Source organism: Ruditapes philippinarum, unplaced genomic scaffold (genome assembly GCF_026571515.1).
Source record: "Ruditapes philippinarum isolate M1 unplaced genomic scaffold, ASM2657151v2 ctg4476_1_1_1_1, whole genome shotgun sequence".
NCBI classification, from domain to species: Eukaryota; Metazoa; Mollusca; class Bivalvia; order Venerida; family Veneridae; genus Ruditapes; species Ruditapes philippinarum.
This window is the reverse complement of record NW_026863825.1, coordinates 81,670-109,519: the sequence shown is the minus strand read 5'-3', so window position 1 is coordinate 109,519 and position 27,850 is coordinate 81,670. Positions and strand designations below refer to the sequence as shown.

The 27,850-nt window shown below is 31.5% G+C and overlaps 1 protein-coding gene across 3 annotated transcripts in view; it reads right to left on the bottom strand.

Moving 5' to 3' along the window:
* The window catches only part of LOC132723427 (BMP-binding endothelial regulator protein-like), a 44,246-nt gene extending 17,586 nt beyond the window's left edge, over window positions 1-26,660 (bottom strand). Inside the window, exons 1-4 of one of the 3 annotated variants that reach the window (XM_060708149.1) lie at window positions 26,342-26,660; window positions 18,871-19,863; window positions 2,877-2,962; window positions 425-533 (exon numbers count right to left, since the gene is read on the bottom strand). In XM_060708149.1, coding sequence (XP_060564132.1) covers window positions 425-533; window positions 2,877-2,962; window positions 18,871-18,976 — 301 coding nt within the window. In that variant the 5' untranslated portion in view covers window positions 18,977-19,863; window positions 26,342-26,660. Of the gene's footprint in view, window positions 1-424; window positions 534-2,876; window positions 2,963-18,870; window positions 19,864-23,046; window positions 23,301-23,371; window positions 23,519-26,341 lie in introns of those variants that run through there. The other 2 variants (XM_060708151.1, XM_060708150.1) reach the window with 2 other exon arrangements.
* Window positions 26,661-27,850: the final 1,190 nt, after the last annotated feature.

Below are 27,850 nucleotides of genomic sequence, written 5' to 3'. Positions count from 1 at the left end.
TCGACTTTATAATAGCTTCTATGATGTAAAGTCAAATATGTATACATTGTAGTCTAATAATAATAATAATAATAATAATAATAAAGACTAAAATTTGATTTATTAAAAAAGACAATGTGACAACTTATTTTTTTGGACAAGAAAAAAATCAAAATCTTTAAATAAAGCGATTAAAAAGTACATCAGATTTTTACAGAACAAAATGTGTAAAAAATGACATATACGTTTCACAAATGTTGTCATTTTTGACAAGCAATTCGCAATTTTATTAACTTGACATTTAGTGTTTTACATTTAAAAAAAATAGCTGTAACTTTATTTTGACGAATACCGCTGAAGTTATATTTGATAAAAATGTTCTTATTAGAAAAATTGTGTTAAAATATAATTTCAGACATTTTTTGTCTTCCATTAACTGTCGTACCTTTACATACTTCGCAGCATTTTCGCTCCTCGCGAAAACTGTCAAACAATATCACATGACATCCCTCCGTACTCGGACATTGTGTCTGCGTGCATTTAATAATTTTATTCTGAAAAAGAAAATGGTAGCATAATATTTTTTTTTTAAATCTAAATATGAAATATTTTTGTCAAGATGTGCAATAAAGTGACGGCACTGTCCCCAAGGTTTGTTTCTTTTTGGTGTCCAAGCATAGCATATGTCTCTGTAAATATGTCTCTAAACATATGTCTCTGTTGTTTTGCTTTGCGCGATATATATGAAAATAATATATATAAATAAAATCTTATATAATGAGATTATTTATCAATGTCACACGTAACAGTATATTTATTAATTAAAATATCTTCTGTCATGTTGTTTTATTTATGTGTCCGACATAAAAAATAAAAGTACTGTACATGTCGTTTGTTGTTGTTTTGTTGCTGTTGTTGTTGTTCAAACAGTTTGGCACCAGAGATTGTATACTAGTACATGTCTAATATTGTATGGCACTATATCATAAGGGGCAATTTTCTGAAAATGTTTTTTTTTTAAATCTTTTTGTTTAGAATTCCCTCCCGCTACCTACCCAAAAAGATCACAGCTATCCGACTGTTTTTACTAAACATGGAAGCAAAGAGAGTCAATGAGAATCATGTCTTTATATTTATCTCATTTTTTGAATTTTAGGTATAATGTTGAATAAAACTTATGTTAAAATATATGGTTCTAAACTTAAAACAGATGCTTAGAATTCACATTTAGATTTAATTTAGATATAAACATTTTTTTGGATAAAAAATAATATTTCAATATTTCCTATCCAAACATAACATGGGTCGCGGGAGGGGAAACAAAGATATTTTTAAGGATGGCCTAATTGTTCTCCTTAATTTGGAACGGACATTTTCCAAAGATGCGTTTACTCATTACACCTTTTGTCACAGTTAAAACAGAGAACAAATCTTCAATTGGGGTAAGATATATTTCTGAACCGTCTTTTTTAATATGTGTTGATTAATAAAGCATGGTTCAAAACATTCATAAAAGTTAATAAAATACAAATATTTCAATTTTGTTAAAAAAAATCATCTGATTTTGCTCAAACTGCATTGCACACTTTTCATTTATCATTTTCATTCATATTAAAGGTAAATTCTTCATCGGTCTTCTTTACAAATCACGCACGTCCCCCCTTTGTCAAAACAAAATCTCGTTTGATTAAACGGTTTTAAAGTATTATTGCGCGTTTAAAAGTGTCATCAAATATATTATTTATTACAATACGGGTGTTTTACGCTGATAGACACATTCTTATATTTTTAAAGATTGCTACCAAAGATATTTTCATTATGGCGGAATATAATTGCTCGTCAATTTACCCCTGGGGTGAAAATATTCTTTTGTAGATGATAGAAAGCTATTTAACGAAATAGAGGAAAAGATAATTATAATTTTGAATCCTATATAACTTGAATCAGTTTTAGGGTAATTACTATATACTATATTAAACGTCCAAATAGAGTCCTCGTCATGCATTCATTTTCCTATTCAATAACATATTCATTTTCTTTTTTGTTGGAGAAAATATAAAGCCCTAAAATAGGTAACTAGTCTTTTTATTTTCGGATAGACCTCCCAGGAACTACCTTAACCGCAGGAATGGTAATTTCGGTAGGAACTTTGGACCCCCTTTTCTGTCTGTGATGAAGTTTTAATCACCCACTAAGCGGACTAGATGGATTCCTATATCAATATACGCTTTCATATATACATGGATAGTGTAGAGTTTACTAACTACTCTTCCATCAGAACAAAACAGAACAGAAAAGACCTTTTATTAGACTTATATGTTTAAGTATATCACATGAATGATAAATACGTAACATAAAATTATCTATGTCATAAGACACATTTGAAAGGTTCAGTCATATACTTAAAAAAATTCACATTGACAAATTTGTGAGTTCAAAAATATCTATTTCATTTTACCCTCTTTTTCTTTTATTACACTTTAAATTCTGTAGTAGCCTTTTTTATATAAAGTTAAGTCTCAAAGTTTGTTCGAAGTCTAACAGTTATCTTTTTTTTCAAGTTCTTCTATCTAAAATACCTTGAAAGTATCATACAAATTCAAAACCTACAAACTCAAACTAAGAGGACCACTATTTAGTTAAAATGATATTTTTCTGCGAAAGAAAACGATGTCTACTGTAATCCGCAGACAAAAATTAACAAATAACCGATTGTTTCTTCTCCAACAACAACATCATCATCAATATCGCTCACTAATAAAATGTGTCTAAATGTGAAAAGGGTATACTTGCACATTTTCCTAGATTGCTATGAATGTTTACAAATTTTAGTAATGTAAAATGAAGATGATAAATAAATATAAATATATATTGATATATCAAATATAGGTACTCACCATACATATGCACGTGATGCACGGGTTTTCTGAGATGCCTCGTACTTCAACAATTTCTCCTTCATTTTTACATGATGCGAAACTTCCTGTAAAATATACAAAAATCAACATTGTTTATAACTTTATTGCATTACATATTTAAACATTTAAAAATAAAATGCCCACTATTATGCACGTGCTTTACTGGTATCAACTTAGTCGGTGCTGGTCGGGGGGGGGGGGGCGTTATTGATGTTACGTCATGAACAGACTCAATCAAACCAAGTCTGCAATTTTCACTCTTAAACTTTGTTTCCGTTGCTTTCGAGGGATCCTCCTTTCCGAGGTATTTTTAAGAATAATATCTCTTATTCTTAAAAGTCTAAAAACTCCTTTCCTGATTCTTTTGAAGAACACAATCTCTTATTCTTAAAAGTCTAAAGCCTAAATTTTATTAAATATAATTTAAAACTTAGAATTTTCATTCACTCTAATTAAGAAATGATTTGAAAACAAGACCGATTATGAGTTTGAAACATGATCTGTTCCCTGAATGAATAATTTTTAGAAAAAAATGTTGGCATTAAGAGTACAAAGTCAATTGTTCATTTTTTTCATTCAATACATAATGTTATAATTTTGCCTTTGTGACCCCAATAATTTGTATGTCAAATCAATAACATTTGCGGTTAAAACTTGTTATACCAAAATGACACTATTGTAATGTGCTTATTTTACATTATTTACACGGTTTCCTCGTCGCTTCCGTATTTATTATTTTCACAAGCCAGACAATGTTGCGGTTACAACGGGTCACGGCCTGGGAGTCAGTAATATGAAAAGTAGGCCGGCAGCGGTTGACCAGGTGGCGGAGTAATACATGAACGTATTGGTTATCACGATTTTAGTGTAAGACAACATTTTATATATACATACAACATCTTGACCTGTCTGTAACACAGGTCAGTGGCCAACATGCATTTCATAGCATATACACACCATAATCGCAAAGACCTAAAATTCCATGTAAATATAGCGCTTTGAAAGGGGAGAGATAAAAGCACATCAGCTTTATTTACATTTAAGAAAACATAGATTGTCACTCTGCGGCGATTTTGGAGTTAATTTATGTCATTTTTTTTCAAATTTTAAGAAACGTAATCGCAAACTGCCTCGTCTGATTTACTGAAATTTCCACAGCAAAATGTTTCGGTATTATGTAGTCTGTAAATTCTTTTCCTAAATATGTTCAAGAAAAATAACAACTTCAACAGAAATATTTACAGCTGTTTTCAAATAAATGTATTTTCATCCAATATAACAAAATATCGGAATGAAAAACTTTTTCTTAGACAATTCCATAGAGTAATGTACACGGATTATGGAAAATTAACAGCCTTTTATTTTAATGTTTTATGCATCTCGCTGTGTGGTAGGCCTATTTGATTGGGCTCATTTACAAATCAAAACATAGTTTACCCATTATTGAAACATTAACAAGTTTGCTGATAATTTTCGCATATATTTTTCATACATTTTTGCCAGTTCCTATAAACGAAATGTCTGTTGGAATTCATCCGAAGTTACGAACAGACGGGCGCGTATTTTATCACGTTAGCAACATATTAATAATATAAATACAGTGTTTTTTGACATGTCAGTAATTAGTATGTGTCAAAAATGCTAATTATTAATCATTACCAAGCTTTTTTTCACGCATTCTTCACAGCCCCGTATATCTTCTCAATGAGTTGCCGAAATATCTTCATTTTTAACATTTTTTTCACGTTTATACTTTTTGTTCGTTGTTTAGGAAACAGATATCAATTTTGAGTGTATTGTTGCAGAATAATGCACGGTTCGAGTTCAAATGGGCAGAAATATATAATAACGAAGGCCGATAGACCTAACTGATTAATTTAAAACTAAGCATTTGAACGATACCGTGCATTATTATACTATAATGCATGAAAAATTAATATCATAAATAAAATCTGAAAATACTCGAATTGTCGCGGTAACACTTAAACTATGTTTTCTGTCATTAAAAAGATTGTAAGTGAACAATTAAATGAGCAAAAAATAACCAAAAAGTAAACAAAGAACATACTTTATAACAAAACTGATGAAAATAAATATATACACAAAGATAAAAAAGACTACGACGAGATTGCATCTCAATTTATTTGGTCTGAGGTCTTTGACATGGTGGAACTTGAAATATCTTTTCGATATGTGTATCATATCATAATTGTCTGAACTAAATTACTTACTGTGTAATTTTTTGAATGATTCGATCTCTTAATTTCTCCAGAATAATCATTGTTATTTTGCAAAAATGACCCAAAGTCTGAGATTGTTTAAAATCGTTTAACTCAAATCAGTCAATACATATTTCCTTTTGATATTTTGTATGATTTTCATGTGCTCAAATTTGACATTGCATACGACGAAAAAACAACAACCCTTCTATTCCGTTCTGTTTGATCTATATATGTAAGGATTTCAAAACATATTTTTTAGACTTCTTGGTCGTCAGTTTAGCTCCTTTAAATTGTGCATTACTTTCATATTCTTCGATATATAGGAATAATATCTCTGGGATAACAAAAACAAGAAGCAAATATAATAAAACTGCGTATAGGTTTTCGTCCCATAGTCAAGGTCGCTATTTATTTTTATTCAGATCAGATGATAATTTTTATCACTGACACATCTGAAAACTCATAAAATTCACATCACTTTTTTTAGTAGAATGTTAAGTGATACTTCGTGTATCCGAATACTTGTTACACCGGTAATTACCTTTCAAGAAGACAGCGGAGGTCTTTTATTAGATGACCACCTCTTTTATTGGATGACCACCTGTTTTTTGCTAATGTGTTAAAATACTCGGATCATGACCTTGCCGGTCATTTTGTTAACTTTCGGCTACTTTCGACTCATTGTGCGTTATCTGATGGTGTTTTCGGTAGTCTATAATTTTGTGATTATGGACACATAAATGACCATTGCCCACTGTGTCCGGACAATAAACTGACCACGAGGTCCGTCAGCTGCCTGCAGATGACCATTAACTGGCCAGTTGTCGCATGCAGCCACAGTTGCTACCTGCTTTATAACTTAACAACAAACAGAATAAACACTTGCAAATGAGCGGCAATTGAGTTTTCTTATCTGTCTATTGGGTCTTTAAAAGTTCGTTAAGGATAATCAAAAACACGTTAAAAAAAGATACAGCCGCTTTCAAAATCATGTCTCTCTATATCTACAAGAACCATCTAAATTATCTTACTGTCAGAACCAAACAATGACATTTTATACATGTTTAATATACAGCTTAATCAATAGAGATGAAAACAACGAATTTCCATCTCATCAATTTAATTATAATACAGTCCTTTTGTTATTCTAATATTAGTGTATTAAACGTGGCTGTAAAAAATCCATAAAGAGTTTTGTTTCCACCGGCAAGATTACACTTTTTATTTTAAGTGAATAAATTGTTAAAGAACAACACAAAGATCGGTTTTACAATTATAGGTTACATTTTGAAATAATGGTTTCTCATTTTCTTGAAATCTTGATTTTTTTTTCTTATCATTTTTTTTTACAATTTTTTAATGAAATTATGCCAATGTTACTTAAAGGAAATGCTTGTTTGCTTGTTTACATGTTGATGACCGTTCAGTACCGTTACAATTTCATCATGAATTAAAGACATTCTAAGTTAAGAAAAGATAACTTTAAATTTTTTAAACATCTTTTGAATCATATTTATCAAAACAACACAAAGGGTTAAAGAGTCTTACGTATGGAACTGATATTTTTGACATTTATTATCTTGCACCGACTTTTTCTTATTTTAAAAATACTTCTTCATAGACTGCCATTCCGATATCCGGTATCCGGGACGATTTCATTTTTTGCCGTTTTTGGCCGTTCCCTAAGTTTTCAATTTTCACACATTGATTCAAAGAAAAATGTTGATAAAAAATGAGGCATTCGTTTACTAGATTTCTTTTCTCTTGAACTTGCGGGGTCAGCAGTTTTTAAATTGTTGCATTTTGTTTTTCTTCTTCAATCGATTCATTTTTCAAGACGTTATAAAACGATATAAAGTGAGGATTTCCACATGAAATACGTAACAAATTATCAATTTTCACATCTTCGTGTCTCCCATTTTTTTCTTAAAGATGAGCGATGTATCTATGCATAAAGTGTGTCTAAGCCACGATTTAAAGTGATACAGGGCATTAATTATGAGATATTACATATATTTCTGCCAGATGCGACGTGTTTATTTCCCCATTTATGTCACTGTTGATGTTTATCATTGGTTTGGATTTTGATTTCTCCTTGAGATTCGTAGTAATGAAATTTATATTGCATCTTTGTGCATAGCAAAATAGAGAAAATAAAACGAATGTTTTTGGATTAAACCCATTTTGCACTCTGTAAAAATACCGTCACCTCGACAAGGTGGGGATCAATCTTTCTGGGTGGGAATGACTTAAGTCAGGGGTTCATACACAATTTAGCATATTTTGAAAACTCCGGCATGCTTTAAGTCTAAACGACATTATGTAATGTGAAATTTATATGGAATGAACCCGTTCCCCAGAAAGAGGCTGGTTATATTAAAGGGAAAAGTAAGTGATATTTGTGATGTAAAACATAATTTATTCTGAAACTACGGGGCTAGTGATGTTAAAACAAGTGTTGGCTGTAATTATGTGTCTCGATGCAAAGGGCCACGCATCTACCTCAGTGTTAGGGGCTGGTGATATTAAAAAACAAACCTGAAGACTCTAACACTTGTCTAAGATCAAATCACTAGTCTACCAACATCATATTCTTTTTAAAAGCAATTAGCATCAATATTAATGAAGAGAAACACAAGCATAACAAGCAGGAGTTCAAGATCTTTGAAATCTTTCCTATTATAATATTTATCCTATTATAATATTAAATGAAAAAGAAAATATCCACCCTTAACCAGGCTGGTGGCAACTGGCATGACCAGTTCAGACCAGTGCAGACCAAATGCAGCAAGCACATTCCTGCTTTCTGGTCATGGTCTGCAATGTTCGCTATTCAGTCAATACATTTTTTTAATATCCCCTAAAAAGATGAAATGGTTTCGTCATGGACGAGCTCATTTAAGATATTTAGCGTTGGTAAATATTAAAGGATTTAAACTCACACACGTTCCTCGGAATATATTTTCATCATCAAATGAATAACTAATTCCAGAAATCGCCCTGCCGACTAGGCTTATAATACCTTTATTACATTTGAGCCGCGTCACGACAAAACAAACATAGTGCGTTTGCGACCAGCATGGATCCAGACCAGCCTGCGCATCCGCGCAGTCTGATCAGGATCCATGCTGTTCGCTTTCCAACTCTATTACAAGTAGAGAAACTGATAGCGAACAGCATGGATCCTGATCAGACTGCGCGGATGCGCAGGCTGGTCTGGATCCATGCTGGTCGCAAATCCATTATGTTGGTTTTGTCGTGACGCGGCTCATTTTAATCTTCAGCATTGATTAATCCCTTCTGGAATATCGCTTTAAAACATAACTTTTATTTGATTAATTACAAAGAATATTTGCGTTATCTTAACCCGAAGAAAAAAGTTCGCTAAAACAAGTATTTATTGTACAGAGTTTCAGGCTCCACAATTATTTCATACACCAAAAACGTTGAAAAACAGATCTTCTTTTAAATCCGGGTAATTAATTGTTGTAAATGAAAATAGATGTGAAAAAAAATATGAAGATTATTTCATTAACACGATACAATAAACAAGAAGTATCTTTAAAAAGATACTCGGCCGAAGTCAAATTTGTTATCTTGCATAGGACAAATGTTCTTACAAATGTTCTTACCATGCTAACCGCAAACAGAACATTTTATTCGTCCTCAATAGTTTTTTTTTATTTCAGTTCATTTTTACCCGCAATGTTTTTCTCCATTAATTGTCATCTTAGATTTAAACTATATTACTTACATTATTTGATTTTAATCAAAATGGAATTGATTTGAATAGGAATTTATATAAATAAAACAACGATTTAGTAGATACTGTAAACTATTTCCACGGAGAATTTTTCAACTGTAAATTAGTCGAAAGTTCGTTTCAATCGGTTCGAGAAGAAAATATAATGACTAGAACAGGTTAGAAGAGAAACCCGATCGAACGCAAAAGTATCAAAAAGGCGATCTGTCATATATAATTTCATATATTTATTTATTGAAAAGCTGTTAGAAACGTCTAAAAAAATATCATTTTTGTGTTTTTATATTTATTCTGACATATTTTTTCCAACACTTCTTGCCATCGCGCAATCGAACAGACCTCTACCTATAACGGAAGCTCTTCTAAAGTATCAATCGAACAGGCTATTAGTGTTAAAATGACCAATGAAAATTCTGCCTATATTCATTTCTTTACTGTTAATTTTAGCGGAAGTCAAGGTGAAATCAGACGGCCGTCGGCCGAAAAAAAAAAAAGAAGGAAAGAAACATTGTCGTCCGCCTTTAGGTGGGATCTAAAAACCATGCCTGACCCGTCATGTCAAATGATACCGCATCGTGAACTTGTACTCGTAATTGCTGGCTCTTTAATTTTAAATCACTAATTTTTTATGATTTTCCCACCTTGCACATGTTTTATTATATTCTTGATGGGAAAAAGCACTTTACTTATCAAGATATTAATGTTAAAGTACATTTGTTTAAAGTCTTAAATTTCTAAAAAAAATCATTGCATCAAAGGGATGTAGATACATTTCGATATAAATAATCCCCTAATCGAAAATTTTGAAGCTTGCGATCTACAGAAATATAAGCAATCATCAACATTTATGCCAAAAAGTATATAGAAAAGAGAAATAATTTAAAATTTGCAAATGAAATTAGATTTTTTAGTATCACTCTAATATGTAAAAAAGAACGTGAAACATTTCATATTGGCTTTACATATCAGTTATCGAAAGCTATGTAGATATTATGAAATTAGATCTATAAATTAATATACCGATATAGAATACCCCGCAGAGTTTTATTCACCCTATATCAATAGTGTGCCATTTTTCAGATATAAACAGTGGCGTAGCTATAGTCTATAGAAACAGCCTCGATTTCATGGACTATTTTAATAGATTAAATTCCATCTTTTGATATCAATACACATCGATTTTTTCGAATGAAAATATTGTTTATGTATTTTTTATAAATATTTTAATGAAATGTTTGAAGATGTTAATCTACATGAGCATGTTTATTTTCATCTTAAATCAGCTAGCTTTCTTTAAAGCGGCCATCAGATTTTTTTGTTTGAAACACAATTCTGTGTTGATTCAAACTAAGTGTTTCAGTAATTTCAAAAAGTGCATCATAAAAATTATCACTGTTAAGCTTTTGCGTCACGAGAGCTATTTATAGCGCGCCAGTGACGTTCGTTTCTAAAAATAGAAGATCGGGAAACGAATGGCTTTAGGTAGTACACCCCTAATGCACTGTCTCCACTTTGAAGAGTATTCAAATAGGCTAAAATCAATGTAAAGTGTATTGAAACTGAGGGGGCGTGGGTTCAAACCCCAGAAGGCGCAATTTTTTTTCTTCTTTTTTTTTCTTTTTCACATTTTTTTAATCTCTTAGACCCCCCTATGGAAGAAAAAAGTGTTTTATTTTAATTATATAATTATTGTAGGTATTTATTTACTAAATAATGCCAAATTTAATAGCAAATATGCTACCAGATATTTTCAAAGTTTAATAAAATAAAAACTAACGGTAAAAGTATTTTATATTTTGCAAGACCAACCAATATACATTTAAAGAAAAATTTAGGAAAAACTTTGAAAATAGCCCCTCATTTTGGAAAATTTTAGGGATATTTTAAATAAGGTTTTTACATAGGGAAAATTGTCAAATTAGTGTTAAAAGTGGGTGGGGTAGGGTTACATTCTTATACATATTAAAACATTTCGTTTAAAAACAATCATTTTGCTTGTTTAATTTGTTACCTAAATGTCATTATTTATTTCTTAACAATGAGCAAAAGGAAAACATTTTTCATAATGATGATATTATAGATTTTTTAGAAGTGTCCTCATTTCTGAAAAAAACCCTTCTAATGGCAAAGTTTTAGTTCATAAAAATGTCCATAACTCATAAACTACACGGTAAATTTTGTTTAAATTTTGCATACAGGTGACATTTAAGGCATATGACTGTCCTATGTTGTCAAATTTACAATTCCTTATAGTGCCCATTAGGGGTGTACTACCTTAACTGAGAGCGGGCCTGTAGGGGGGTTCTTATTGTTAATGAAATTAATGAACGGCCTTAATTCTTTTGATTTGACAATTAAATGAAACGATTTATCCAAAAATAACATAATTAACCTTTAAAATGCTGAAGGCCGCTTTAACCAAGTTGTCATGAAAATATGTATATTTATAAGCATTGTGCCCGCACTGACTAGCCATATCAGGAAATAAATGCCAGTATTTCAAAAGACTCGAACTGGGGGCAACCATGAAAATTCAGTTTTCACTCCTTGACCTTGATCAAAGAAGAATTCGGCCTCTCTTCTTCAGAACTTCATGACAAGTTGACATGTTTTGCAGCATATTTCAAGCAAAGGTCACATTATTTACTTGTATAGTCAATATTTAAATCAAGCTGCCAAGCATTATCTGAAGACATATATGCAAAATCTTAAGAATGGAATTTCGACACGTCAAATATGTCGTCACAATTGAAATATGTTTCCTGGCCAATGTGACAAAGAATTTATAATTGTTACGTAAATTAAAAATAAACATATTTTATCATTTATCATGACCTAAGCGAGTCTATTCGTCAATTCTAAGTTATCAGACTCGAATAATTCACGTTTATCATCCAGTACCGAGCTCTGATTGAAAGTTGGATTTAAACTCTGACACTGAGCTTGTTTTAAATTCAAGAACAAAAACCTGCCTCATTAAAGGCCCCTCCTGTCTAAAACTGGAAGTATTTTCAGTCGCCAAAAGCTTTTTATTTTCAATGTCCTATTAAAGTGTTCAAAATGGTACTAATTGGCCATATATCTGAGCTGTCCTTTGCTTCCTTTATCTTATTGCAATTAGTATGGTTAAAGTGATTTAGTATTTTGTATGGAAGACAAAATACCACTCTGTTTATAATTTGCTACCGTTATTAGAAATTATTCACAGTAGACCTTATTAACTATAGGTATAAGCATCTAAAATGTTCTTAATCCATATTTACAACATTATAAAACAAAAGTTTGCCCTTTTTACAGAAAGAAAAATAATATTTCCGAGGCTCAATGGCCTTTAAAAAACGGCGGTGACTTGTACAAATGTGTTGACGTTTTTACCGCCCCTGTATTCTTTGAGTTTTTTTCTTCAAAAGCTATAAAGTATAAAACCATTTAAACTATGTATTAAATATATATAAATATAACAGACAACTATGAAAATATTTAGGGGGAATAAAAATATGAAATGAGAGTCTTCTGGTCCCAGCGTGCATAAATCAATGAAATGTTAATTTCGCGCCTCATTGGTCGGGGATTAATTCAAGTGATGGAGCCACCCCGCTTGTGATTTACCAAATTTTATGGGCATTTAATACAGAAAAGCTATCGAGCAGCGTGATTTACTGTTAAAGGGTCTACCACCCATATTTTTAGAGCAACTTTGAGGCGATTAAAAATGTCTATAGATAAAGTAACAGACACGATGAAGGCAGTACAGTTTTGATAAAATATGATGATAAAAACTTAAAAAGACTAGGGGAGTAAAAAAAAACGCTTTAGATCGACGGTTACTCTGTTTGTTTTGGGAATATCGAAACTATTGGGAAAGAAAGAGGTGGGAGTGTATGATGTTCAAAAAGAAAATGTAAAATATTAATGTCAAAAGCAAGCAGAGGTCTAGCTATTTGTAATTGACTGATTGCTTTACTTTAAAGGAACTCCACTCAGGTTCATAAGTCTTAAGCAAGAAAGTTGAACTTCTTACATAGATCTGATGGAGTACTTAAAACAGAAAGATATACAAAAGAATATATTGAGTATATACTCAGAAATAAAATGAAAATCGTATTTAAGTCCTTTTAAAAGACAGATTTGAGTGAAACACGTTGCAATGCCTTTCAAATTGGGATCATTTTTTACAATTAGAACGATTATTCTGGAAAAATGATCTGTGATTTTGCACATAAACTATGGGTTTAGATTTACATCAAATGGATCATTAATCTCGAAAACTTATTTTCAGTTCTGTCATGTCATAAAAAAACCCAGTAGAGTCCCTTTAATGAAATAATTAGTACTGATACTGAACGATCGATACTAAACTCAATTTCAATAGAATGGATTACGCTGAGGTATAATCCCAGGAGAGCCGGGCTATGATCCCAGGAGACCCGGGCTATGATCCTAGGAAACCCAGGCTATGATCCTAGGAGACCCGGGCTATGATCCCAAGAGACCCGTGCTATTGATCCCAAGGAGACCCGGGCTATGATCCCAAGGAGACCCGGGCTATGATCCCAAGAGACCCGGGCTATGATCCTAGGAAACCCGGGCTATGATCCTAGGAAACCCGGGCTATGATCCTAGGAAACCCGGGCTATGATCCTAGGAGACCCGGGCTATGATCCTAGGAGACCCGGGCTTTGATCTTAGGAGACCCGGGCTATGATCCTAGGAGACCCGGCAGGACACTGGGGCTTTGATCCAAGAGACCCGTGCTTTGATCCCATGCGACCCCAAAGCGCAGATTGAGTGACCCGTTCTAGTAAAAGTTCTTGACAATTAGCCAAATACCAGTTATAGATTTAAATATCCTAATATGTACCTACTGAATTGTCAGCCGTAACGTAACTTTATAACGTCAGCAACGTCATTCCGGATCACACCCGTTCTGTACTCTTATATTACGGATTTGCTTTTTGTCAGGTCATATTTGTGCATGCATTAAATAGAAGTTTATTCGTTATTTCAGTTGCGCATGTCCATGAGGGCATTATAACAAAGTATGTCCAAGCACGTAAATAAATACTTTTTAAAGGCACATTATGTCTCAGGAATTAATTTTTGTCTTCTTAAACATGGGCAAACACGTGTTTAATACTGTTTGAATACTGGATTTGGAACATATAAGATGCCTATTACCGGAGGAAAGTTGCACTGAATGTGACACCATTTGTCGTAAAAGTAGCAAAATATAAACAAATTAGTATTTTGACTTCAACAAACATAATACTTAATCACTAAAATTGTACTATATGCCAAAAACATAAGGAGTTAAAATTTTTTGTGGGTTCTGTAAATGTAACGGAACGCCAAAAATAACATGCTTTTGAAAATGATAAAAACAAAGAAGCATTTTTGAGGCCTAATAGGCCTTTAACATTTCTCAAAGTTTCTTTGAAAATATATAAGTAAACGTGTATTAACTTTATAAAAGGTTAAATATGCAAAACCTTCACATTAATATATTTCAAACAAATTCTATAAAAAAATCACCAGAAACAATATTGTCTGTATCTTTAAGTCAATATACATGTATTTTATTAATTCGTTATTTGTTTAAAAACGATTCAAGCGTGTCACAATTAATATGAGCCGTGTCATGACAAAACCAACATAATGGGTTTGCGACCAGCATGGATCCAGACCAGCCTGCGCATCCGCGCAGTGTGATCAGGATCCATGCTGTTCGCTATCAGTTTCTCTACTTGTAGTAGGGTTTGTAAGCGAACAGCATGGATCCTGATCAGACTGCGCGGATGCGCAGGCTGGTCTGGATCCATGCTGGTCGCAAACCCATTATGTTGGTTTTGTCGTGACGCGGCTCAATTATGTAAATGTGATCGGTGACTTTGCAAAAAGAAATAAAAACTGACGAAAAAGATTAGCCAAGTTTTAATTACACTTGTTAGTCATTTTTAACAAGCTTTTTACAAGCGACTTCTGTTTTTTATGATCGTAATTTGAATTACGATTTTTTTAAAACTTTCAGATCAATCTCTTTCAGCGATTCGTGCACATATGAGGCGAAACTTTACATGTAAAAAAGTAAACTTAATAAAGAAAAAATACGTTTTAAAGCAACCCGCCTCTAGATTTATATGTTTTATGGAAATTTCAAAATCGTTTAAAAGAAAAAAGATGTTGCCAGAGTTGTTCAAATAAAAGAATTGCCGCCAGTCGTTCAAATTCTTAGTCCGATGTTATCAAGAAATTCTCTAGAATCAACTCAGATTTCAGATATTTGATTGGTTAAAAACTATTATAGAATGTACACTGACCAATGCAAATCCTGAGATTCATGCAAGAATTCTCAATATGTAACAGAAGTAACATAAAACGGGTCAGACTAATTATGCATAAATGGACCTTATTCCGTTAGTAACGGGATAAAAATAAAATGATTAATACAACAAAATATGCAATATTTTGCATAACAACCATACAATTAAAATTGTGTTTAGGATTGTAAAAAAATGTTCTATTTATTTCCTAATATAAATATTTCGTGTTTTTTTTGCTGCTGTTGAAATAAAATTCCATCAATGTGCAATATTAGAGTACCCATACGTTATACAATGTAGATTGCATAGGGTAGAAGGAATATATGATAAAAGTAATTAAAAAAACGTATACGTAAACGTTTGTTTGTTGTTCTTGTTGTTGTTGTTTATTTTTCTTCAGAAAAATCTTATGATTTGTGAAGTAATTATTTCAAACTTGTGTTGATTCGCCCATTGACTCAAAAAATACATATATTTATATGTTTGTATAATATGCAATTTGATATGGCCATGAATGTTTGCATTTAATGCTTAATACATAATTTATTATGATATATTTCGAAATGTTCATGATTTCATAAGCACAAAATTGTTTTCCTGTTTGACTCTTATTATTTCTTATACCATTATACGTGAATGCATGAAAATCATTTTTTTAAACTTTCATGTTACTTTCACTCTACCTGTACCATGGACCCTGATGGCTTTATTAAATACACGTGTTTAGCGATGTCTCCATTTTTAGTGTCATAAACCGAAGGTCTTTTTAACAATAAAAAGATCGTAACTGTTTTGAATAGATTTTAGAAATGTCGATTACGAGGTATAAATGTTATAATATATCTCGCGGATAAAGAGTTTCAATTTCTATCAAATATGTTTTATCATTCATCTGTTTCAAGCCTTTCTTCGATGTCTCACGTGTCAATTTGTCAAATGTCACTTTTTTATACCTCAAAAGGGTTTGTGCGCAATTATCTCCAAAGGACCCCTGCAATGGAATTGTATTACATAATAAAAATATATGCGAAAAAATACTGCCCTGCAGTATTCAGTTACAAAACAAAAATTCAAAATTAGTGACCTATTAAACAAGACAGTAGCTCACACATGGTTGACAGGGTCAGATAAAACAATACAATTTTCATGGTTAGGTGACAATGAAGATTCCACTGCTGTCTACTTAGATAATCTCTGTGTGTAATAGGGTACGAAAAACAGCGAGTGGTTCCGATATGTGATAGCTCAAAGTGAAATACGATATACCAACTGGCAGAGGAGAAATCAATCGCAGAAAATGATCTGATATTAAAAGTCCTTGTCTTGTTAACATTGATATCCTTAAACTAACTAAAAAAGATTAATGAGTTGTTATCAAAGTGTCCAACCAAAGTTTAAAAAAAAATGTCTAAAAAGTAACGTCTTTGTTGCGATAATTATCGCCACTTTTAACAATATTTTAAATATTAAGTTATTTTTGTTTTGAAAAGAAGCGATGAATCTTTGGCTAAGCATTAAATGAATGGTTGGTCTAATTAATAAATACCAGTATTTGTGGAATTATCAAAAATAAAAAAGTTTTTTTTTAACCTTAGATTCTAATTTAGCCACATTATTAATAAATAAAAAATCACTGGACATTGTTCCATGTTAAATCAGTAACCCAGAGGTAGTTAATATCATTTTTTGCGGTTGTTTTAACTTTTTAACATTTTTCCGCTGTTTTCACTGATTTTAAGCAACACTAATCCATCGTCTTACATTATGTTAGTAATTACATGATTTAAAAGTAACAGTTGAAGATAGTTACGCTTCTAGGGGTTTTAATGATAATGTCTTCATCGTCAATTCACAAAATTATAGCTATTTAGAGGTAAAAAATTGTGGCGCCAATGCAATGACGGTTGAGAAAAAAAAGGGTTAAAACTATTTAAGAAATGTTCAAACATAGCAATTAGAATACAATTAGAGAAGTTAAGATGATTAATATTGTATGGTGAAGTTTGCGATTTACTCACTGTGTAATAGTATTAAGTGTTTTTTATTTCTTGTTCTTTTTTGTGTGTTTTTGCACTAACGTTTTATTCTATATTTATTATATGTCTTTTAACGGGTTTCGTAAATGTTTGAAAACTCAATTTTTTTAAAAACCATATTTATATTGTTCTTTGTAAAAAAATCTGTTAAGTTATATGCTTTAAATGTAGAAAGACGGGAATGTACATTTTAATATGTGTTTTTGATTAATGCATTTTTACAGAAACAAAAAAAAATGATAGATGCAAGTTAGAGATTTATTTATTTATTTATTTATTTATTTATTTATTCATTTATTTATTTATTTATTTATTTATTTATTTATTTATTTATTTCCATTTGAACTCCATTCCAGGAGTGTTGAAGTGTTTAGCTTACGTGCAATATGTAACGCACCACTCTTATTACAATATTGTTCTCTGACGTCACATATGAATGGCATGTGCGTCCCGTTTTGTTCATTGCAACATAGAAATAGAAATATAATTCTACGTATATTAAAAGTTCAGTTAAGTCAACATATCATATTTTCCTGTCAATCTGAACATAATCATAATATGCATAAACATGATAAATACCTATACGGAAATGATTTATTGTTTCGTAAATATTAGATACGAACTTTAGAATTACACAAATTCTAAATTGATAGTTTAATTATAGAATATAATGCTAATGTATTAATTGTGATAATGAAATTCCTCACTCAATGCATAAATAATGAATGAAAATTTTACATCCCTGCAACGTGTTATAGCGGTTTGTCAAGAAAATACTATAGTATTAAAAGCTATGCATTAAAGATGACTTTATTTTTTTCCGAAACAAATGAAACAGCAGAAATTTAACAAAATAAAAACAAAAATGGTCCAAGGAATAGGAAAGTGTTAAATCTCTAAAGAACGCCCAATACGGTAAAATCGCAAATGTTAAAGACATTGTTTGATTACGCCTGTTCATTGTCGTTAGCAAAAAGTGCAAGCTAGCGACCACGCCCCCTAGCACCGGCTTTAGCGATACATGAAAATGGTGAAATTTCTGGATTTAGAAAAATCCGAGAAAATAAGTGAATATTATAATCAAACAATTTAAAAATGTGTGAAATAAATGAATGTGTTTTTGATTTGTCTTTGTTTTCGGGCGTGGTTGGGGGATGTAAACTAATTTAAGCAAACTGAATTGCCAAAATAATCGCGGAGAAAGTAAGCATTAAGATAGAAAGTACTGAGGTTACTAAGTATAAGTGGTATGCCGCTCTATGATTATAAGCAAAATATAAGTTTTCTTCCCAATCAAATAGTCCAATACAGCTTCGGGAGTTAAGTACCGAGAAAAAATATTAAATACCATCCTCGTTATCTTTAACAAATATCAAAAATATTAACATAGTAAAAAAGGTGCATGATATCCCTATAGAAAATTGTATCCGCAACAGTTTACAGTAGAAACAGTTTATGTGTATTTTACATACATTTAATGCATATCATTATAATCATTCTTAATTATCCATATCAGACATTTCAAATATATGAGAAGATTTCGTTATTAAATGTTCTTTATGTTTTTACTTCTGTTTTTTTTTTCGTGAAGAGTTAAAACAAATGCAACAAAATTAAAAAAAAATTACCTACCTGATAATTGAGACTGCACACTTCCAAATCCCATGATAATTAATAAAATAAAACACCAGTAAAATCCAACAAAATTGTTAATTATTCCAACATTTCGTGTAACCATAGTAGCTTCGCAGGTCTTTCGTTTTCATACATGTAAACGTTCATATCCAATACGAGTTTTTATATTATCAGCTTTTTATAAACCTCAATGTCTGTTAATTCAAACAATAACGTACATCTATTCACCATTATTTTATATTTTTAATTCCGAACCACACCAAAAACGCGTATCTTCTTCTGCAGATCCCTTTTTAAATAATATTAAAATTAAAACTTTAGGTCACATGACAATACCACGTGATGCCCAGGATCAAACGGTGCAAGTTTTTAAATATCTATGTCTTTTCATAATCTTTAAAAAGAACCATTCTGTTCTCTTAATTTTATTTAACAAAATACAAAAAATATGCAGATACACATTCTTTGTAAATTCATGACCATGAACGGCGCAAACGGTTTACCCCCACTCTCTTTGATTTAAACAAGTCAGTATTTAATCGATTCAGAGTCGGCCATGCATATTCGTAAAGTGATTATCATGGTGCACTTTTATTACGCTCTACACCGTTTCATATACCTTTTAAAGTTTCGACAAACGCATTATCAGTCATAATGTATGTGAAATGTTCGAACAGCGGCGCCATCGAAAATGTTCCTGTAATCCGAGGCAATTGCCGATTATGAAAAATATTTTATCGTTCTTTTCCCTGCGTTCAGGTTCTGTGTAGCAGACATAAGGTTACATACATGTATTTATTACATGTTTTCGCCCGACTGATATCCGTTAAAAAGAGGTTCCATAATAACAATATGTATGACTTCACACAGACTAAATATTTTGACAGTCGGTCGTTTTTTACGGCTTTTTTTCTTACTTCATGTTGGCCTCCAGTATTATACCGGGAGTGTTGACTGATTGATTCCGCACTTACATTCCCCACACTTTCACTGAAAAAAGAAGAAACGCATTCGTTAAAAGCAACTGGTTTACAAAACAACAACAACAAAAAAAAAATGCATTCGACTTAAAATCCGGGACTGCACTAGAAATGAATGATCTGCGAAAAAACAATTTTGTGTAATAAATCAAAATTTAATATCGCAAAATTTAAGCATATTAACTAGACTGTTTCGTTTTAACGTCCTTTAATATCTAGTTTTATTTCTTAAATGCTAAATCATTTAAATTTACACGCAACTTGCATGTAAACAAAAAACTCTCACTATTAAAATGATAACCAGGAATTTCGTGTAATCAGGAAAATAATATGATTGTCCCTGATGCAATGGGCTATCATAGAAGAGCTACACTGATTTTTTTGTAATGAAGGGTTTCGTGATTCGTTTACCATTTAGTTGATACTAAATTTGATTTAGTTCGATTGAGTCGGAAGCTAAAAGCTTATTGAAACACAACACAGATTCGAATCAGTTCCTTGATCCGAGCAGTATGAGTCTAAAGTTGTATTTTGCTAATGGAAACAACGCCTTGTCCTTGATGGGATTTGAACTCATGCACGCGACAAGATGTTCTTGAAATAAAATTATTAGTCCAACGCGTTAATCACTCGGTTTTAACTCAAATCGTGCTAAAACATATTGATTTTCATATTAATTCTGGGCAGTTTTTGTTTCGCTTTAATGCATATGTTGATTTTTGTAAGAGATTCAAAATTTAAGTTTTAGACCTTCGGACCTCAACGGAGTTTCTTCAGGTCGTTTAAAGAGAAAAAAGATTCGTCGGATAACAGTTAACCCATAAAAGCCAGAGTAATAGAATTAAAAAGAGGGAAAGAAAGAAAAACACGCAATACTAAAACATAAAGAATTTTCAAGAGAATATTGAACTCCGAAACAATATCTGTAGGTAAAATTCATTTTCTTATTTGAACAATGTAAGAATTGTAAGATGTGACAATATTACGCAAGACCGATGGTGAAATTTCCACTTCTTGAATTATCGGGTTCATCTTCACAAATGCAAAATTTCAAATTCATGAATTCACGATTTCAGCATACAGAATTCACGAATTCGCAATTTCAACGTCATGAATTCGTGATTTTAAATTCACGAATTCACGATTTCAACTTCAGTGATTCAAAATTCAACTTCAAGAATTTACGTTCTGAATTTCACGATTTCATCTTCGTGAAAATGAAAATGAAATCTTGAATTCGTGAATTTCGTGAATTCATGAAGACGATATCTTGAATTCAATAAGTTAAAATCGTAAATTCGTAATTTCGTATGGTGAACACGTGAATTCACGAAGTTAAAATTGTGAATTCACGAAGATGTAATCGAAAATTCATGAAGTTGAAATGTCCCCACCGGCCTTTCGTACAATATGAAACCATCTTTAAAATACATTTCGGTATGATACAACAATTCAATAATCATTGCCTATATCAATGAAATTTTTATATAACAGAACAATTCCAACTTTAGTGGACAGGTAGTTAAATTCCTGCACATAAAATGTTTTTAAAAAGATTTTTACTGCATATTTATTGAGGTGAAATATATCACTTTTTCCATCCCCAGTTTTCAAAATAGTACCTTCTTTTGAGTAATTCGTTTTATTTTATACGAAAAAAATATATTTATATTAATATTTGACGAATTCCTGAAATATATAAGTTATTTAGATCTGACTTAAAAGGTTAAAAAAACATTTTTTCTTTATTTTTTTTGAATGACGTACGTGACGTAGACGTTGAACATTTACATGCGGGTAAAACGTCCATTCGTTTATCCCTTCCGTTATTTGCGATTGAGGAAATGGGAGTTAGGATATAAAGAAGTCGGTGGTTTTATTTTTCAACGCGTAGGTTACGTAGATATATCAAAATATCCTTGACTAACATTCTTGCATGTTAATTAATATTAAACAGACTTACAATTCGTTTTAAATTATGACAACATACATTGACGATTGATATTGACGTAAAAGGGGGCAATAAAAACTGATATCGTCTCAGTGAAATATTGACATCAATAAAACACGTTTGATATATTCAATATGGCATATATTAATATACTTTAATAACTGATCTATATGAGTGGACGTTTTTATTTTCACTTTTTATTTTAAGACAAAAAGAAATCAATTTAATACTCGTATTCAATTTAGCTTATATTTATTGTTCAGATAAGATATTAAATAAAGATAATATTAGGATAATGTGATAATGTGATGCGTATGTAATGTGTTTTTTATACAACAAAAGGCGAATCACGATGATTAAAATCTTAAGGTAAAAAGCAGACGACCACATGGTAGATGCGCGCGTGTTTTTTTAAACGCCTTTGAGACAAAATGCTTCTCCCTACCCATTATATCGGCTTAACAAAATATTGAATAAGAAATTAAATATTAAATAAACTTTGATAATGATCTGAAGATCACACACACTCAAAAACGCCGAAGCTGAACTTACCCTGCGGAAGTGACGTAATAGTTTTCCTAAAGATCTCGTAAATCCGAGTCCGAGATACATTTGATAGCTTTTGAGAAATCTATCAATATTTTTACAAGTATCAAAACGGTGTCTTTGTTGGGGAGTCAAGTTGACAGTTTAATGACAGTGTTATATATTGGTTGGCCCGCAAAACTGTTAATGGACGCTAATTAGGTTTGTCGTTGCGCTAATTTAGTTCTAATGTCGGTAATTGGGTGCCTTCGGTCCTCATTCGAGTACTTCGTGGTAGATGCCATTTTTTATTGGAATAATAAATCTAAAAGATTGTTTTGTTAAATAGATAAGCCGAAATGGTTCAATGTAGACTTCAATAAATTGGAGACACGGTACTTTTTATTGGATCGGACAGAGCAATTAATTTTTGTTACAGACTTATTAATTGGCCCGATACAAGATAAAATGCCAGCTGACTGCAGCGTTAAATTTACACGAGCATGATAATAACAAATAATGTCTTTAGGTCAATGGCGACTAAATGCCTAAGTCTGTAATAATCCTATAAATATCGTTTGGTGACCTTATTCGTAAAAATATAAATATTTACACTTCAATCAAATTGTAAAGTTTACAGATAGGATGTCGTTTTGTTTTCACTTTCGTTTATATAAATGTAAGCGTAAGAATTTAGTACACACATTACATATTTACCTTTTTCGTTATGTTTATATCCTTATTCGCTTAATCCATTAATGGTTTTAAAAAGTCACTGTGTATATATTTTAATACTCGATTTCTCCCCTCAAGTAATTCGCAATTAAGAAACATTACTTCGTGCAATCTAAATTGTAAATGAATTGAAATGATTCGCCGACAGACTACCATGATAAATTAAGAAATAATTTCACGTAACTTAAGCAAATATGACACTTTAAAAACTTTGCACTGTAATAGTACTCCTACCAATGAAAATCAAGGTTATAGAAATATAAAGTTAATGCCAATGAAGACGATATTATAAGTTATTAATACGTACGTATGATTAGAGGAGAAGTGTTATAAGTACACAATTATATTTATTCCACAATGTTCTTTAATAACAAAATCTGTCGAAATACCAGTCGAGTGCGAAGTTTATTTTGACAAAGTTTAACGTTCACATTCTTACTTTAAAACATACTTAAACAAATTTAAACATTTACGTATCGCACACATGTTAAGCATACGAAATAATATTTTCATAAAATCTAATGAATTTACACGAATACTTAGTAGGAAAAAAACGCTTAATCTTACATAGTTGAAGACGTTTGGTGACAAGTAAAAAAAGTAAAACTGTACGTTTATCATAGATGTGATCAAAAGGAACAGCCGTACATTTGCATGAATAATCATACTAACATTTAACATGATTTCATATTCAAGTCAGGGACGGAACCGCTTATATACTTCGATCAGGACTCTAAGGCAAGTTACAAAGAAATATTTGTTTCTATGTCCGCCGCTACACTCAATATTCAATGCTATTATGTTAAAGGTGTTTATATAGGGTTCTTAAGTCTTTAGAATTGACACTAAGTTAAGGGGACTTGTTAGATAATATTATAGGTAATATTTCATTTTAAATATAATTATCTGTGATCAAGTAATACATGTGTACGTCCGTGTGTACGCAGTTTCAACATTATTGCGTTTGTGTTCAAATTTATTTTAGTGGTTGATTTTAAACTAGAACAAGAAAAATGAATTTTGAAGATTCTATCTTTCTCCTATAGGTTAAAGTCCTCTAGCGCATTGATATGTGTCATATACAAGAGAGACTTATAAAAGACATAGACTGGGAAAAAAACTGTTTCACTGATAAACTTTGCCATCATTTTTACCATTCCTTTATGTTAGTCAGATTATATAAAAAGCAAAAAAATCTATAGAAACACTTTCGAATTCATTTCTGGAACCAACCAGTGCTAAACTATAAGTGTAAAATTTCTTGCTCAAGGAAACAACGGCTTGCCCCTGACTGGGTTTGAACCCACACAGCTAGCGATTCTTAGATTTCTAGTCCGACGTGTTAGCCACACGGCCATGCTGCAACATATTACCATAAGAACGTTAAGTACTTCCGGAATCGACGCGCTTACCATCATTTGAACATTAAGTACTTCCGGAATCGACGCGCCCCGTCCCGAACCTAACTTTACCAGCACAGAAGGTCGGACGTTCATGCAAACGTTGCATTCGTTTGCATTTTAATCATATCATATTGCACGTGCTATAAATTAAACATGATACTTTATTCATATATTAACTAAATATGTTGATAAGCATGCGTTTATTTGTCGCTTGATATCATTTTCTATCCTGTAACAAGAGTGATTCTGTTTAAAGTGACTTCAGATCCGAACGTTTTTATGCACACACATATACTTTAATCTAGAATAAAGAGTGGCATTTGCCTTTACGTTGCACCAAGATCATTCTCTCGCTGCACGTGGTAAATTAAACATTGTCTTCATTTGCACATTTTTTATGTTGAAGAAGTTTAATTGTTTAATCATTGCATTCCTTTCTGTCCCCAATTTGACGTTACGACAGATTCTTTTGTTTTTATTGTTGGTTACTAAGTTCAAATGTTTAGAAATATTTATATGTAGGAGGGATATTTAAATATAAAGACTTTACATTATTTATTATTACCAATTAAAGATAAGTTTATAGTCTGTTTTCGGACAGATTTGGACAAACTTAGCCGCTATTGCGTTGCTAGGTGCTGCCGTTGGTTCGAACCAGTCCTTACTTAAACATAACGAAACGAAACAAAAAGCAAGAAAATGAATTTTGAGTTATATGTGAGGGGTGTATCTGTATAAAATAGTTTCATGCAATACTATATTAAGTTTATATATAACGACACTTCTATAGGACAGTTAAATTATTTACGCCCCCACCTCGAAATTTTCCTGTTGATAAAATATGTAATAAAATAAAACGTTCAAAGAATTTCCTTTCAGCAACTCCCTTCATAATAACTTTTGAAATTATAAAATTTGCATATAAATATTGACTTTTCTTTACCATTAAATTCTTTAATACTTAAATATCCATTAAGATAAATTTACTAACAGATATACACGTTTATAAAACACGCTTAGATGTACATCATTACATTTCTAGTATAGAAAATGTATGTCGAAAAGTTTATTTATACATGTGTATGAACTTATTATTAACATTATTTTCTTCCTGTCAGTTAATAAGATAAAATATGTGTTTATTTTTATGTCACGGGAGATAGGAATCAGTTCAGAATGCTTTTAGTAATCTTAATTTACATGTTTTTATGAATGGATGACATTGCAATAGATGAAAAAAAACTTCCCCACTCTGAAAGTTCCAGACGAAACAAACGGTTCTTTCACGTGCAAGGTCTGTTCTTTCACGTGCAATATGTAAAGAACCATTAAAAGCGACGTCAGTTTAAAAAACTTTCCCCGATTTTTAAAAAAAAATGTTGGATCGAACTTGCAACCCCTACATTTGTAGAAATATGTGTTACCACTGAACCACTGTGCCCACTCGACCATTTTTCCTATTAATTTTTTACTTAACAAAATCAAAAAAAAATCACATACATTTTCCCTGCAGTAAGAATACTCTTACCTTAAATGATATAATTACTAGAAAATTGATAAACCGTGTTATAGTTGAACTTATTAATTGATATAACCATGTATCAATTAGTATTAATTGACATACTTACAAAACATGAGGTCTTTAATAGTCGAGCTTACATTGTACAATTAAGAGATTAATTAGAAAATCTTTGAATTCGCGATATTCCATTAAAAATCTGTAACAGTTATAAATATCACATTTAAAGTGCTTTTTTTCTGAAATTACCAGTGGAAAAGGTAAAAGTTTTAAACAAACTGGAACATTTAACATAAACAATATACATTTTAACACATATCTACATCAATTTAACATAGTAACTACTTTCTCTTACCATTACTATTGTAAATCCCCCATCAGCTATGTCCGAGTTTTCTCCAATAGAGTTATCATAATGTAAATAACAATAAACATCATTAAAAGGAAAACGGTTTTCTTCTCCTAAAAAAAATCTCTCCCACCTGAGGAATATATTATCCAACAAGTACCGTCATATCACCTATTTTTGACTTGGGTTTAATCGTTTATTGCGCTCACTAGCGACAGAGGGAAAAACTCCCCGTAGCCGCTACGACTGTACTATCGTCGCCAACCTATCAGATCCCTAACACCTTCATAGACAGAACGAGTGCGCATACGGCCGGCGCAGACTCTGTTCTATAACTGATACTATCTCAATTCAATCAGTCTTAACGAATACTGAGCTAAATGTCCGACTTTCCCTATATTCACATCGTAAGTAGGGTCTATTTTGTATAGTAAATCTCGCTGTCTTTTTTCTTTGTATATAAACGCGTGTTTTTTTCTTTTTAAGATCTCTTCAAAACAAACCGTTTTTATCGTAGTTTGTTGTTTATTTTTTAATTTGAAATATGATGTTTTGACATGCTTTATTTCAGAATTCAAAGCTTCTGTAAAAATCAATTTTGGAAAGCTGTTTTGATTTAGAAAAACGTGTTTAAATTAATTTGAAGATGGTGCGTGAATATATTTATCGGGGGCGTGTCATTCGGAATGGTATAACAAATTTAAAACGTTCAACTCGACGAAATGCAATAGATTAATGAATTTAGATGTTTCGAAACTAATGAAAACTTCTCGATATTTGATGTAATTTTGGGACTTTCAGTTTATTTTTTACATCGTAAATTGAGAAATGTGTACTTTTTTTAAAGAGAAAAAAATATATCGAAACAATGAGTATGTGTAAGTGAAAAAGAAGACTCTATTTCGTTTATGTGACCTATTTTTAAACAATTCATCACTAGAAAAGAAAAATATGGTATGGTAGTGATGTTTCTTACAAATGTCCAGAGATGTTGTTGCTGTTGCTGCTGCTGTTGCTGCTATTGTTTTTCTTCTATAACAATCATTCATTTTTACGTATAGGAGTAGATTGTATAAGTCAAACTGCACATTTCTTTTTTCATAGGAAATGTCGTATTTTGGCATAATGCTAAGTGTATCTTAAGATACTCTTATAGCAGGCATGAAAATAAAATAAATAAAAAACACATAAAGTTATATTGTCTCAACCCAATAACTAATCATTTGTCTTCTATAGCTAACATATGCAAACATTCACCTTAGTTTAGTAGCCAATCATTATTCGCCTTCTATAGCTAGCATGTACAAAACATTTACGTTTTATTCAATACCTTCTCCTCCACTTAAGTCATAAAAAGTAAAGAAAATAAATTTTATAGGTCGAGCACATTTGCCCAGTAGATCTAACGTGACTTTAAAGTGGCGTCTACCACTAGCCAAATAATTTTACCTTCTCGTTTGCCTTTCAAAAGGACCGTGCTCATAAATCTTGAGGACTTATTCGAAATAATATTTA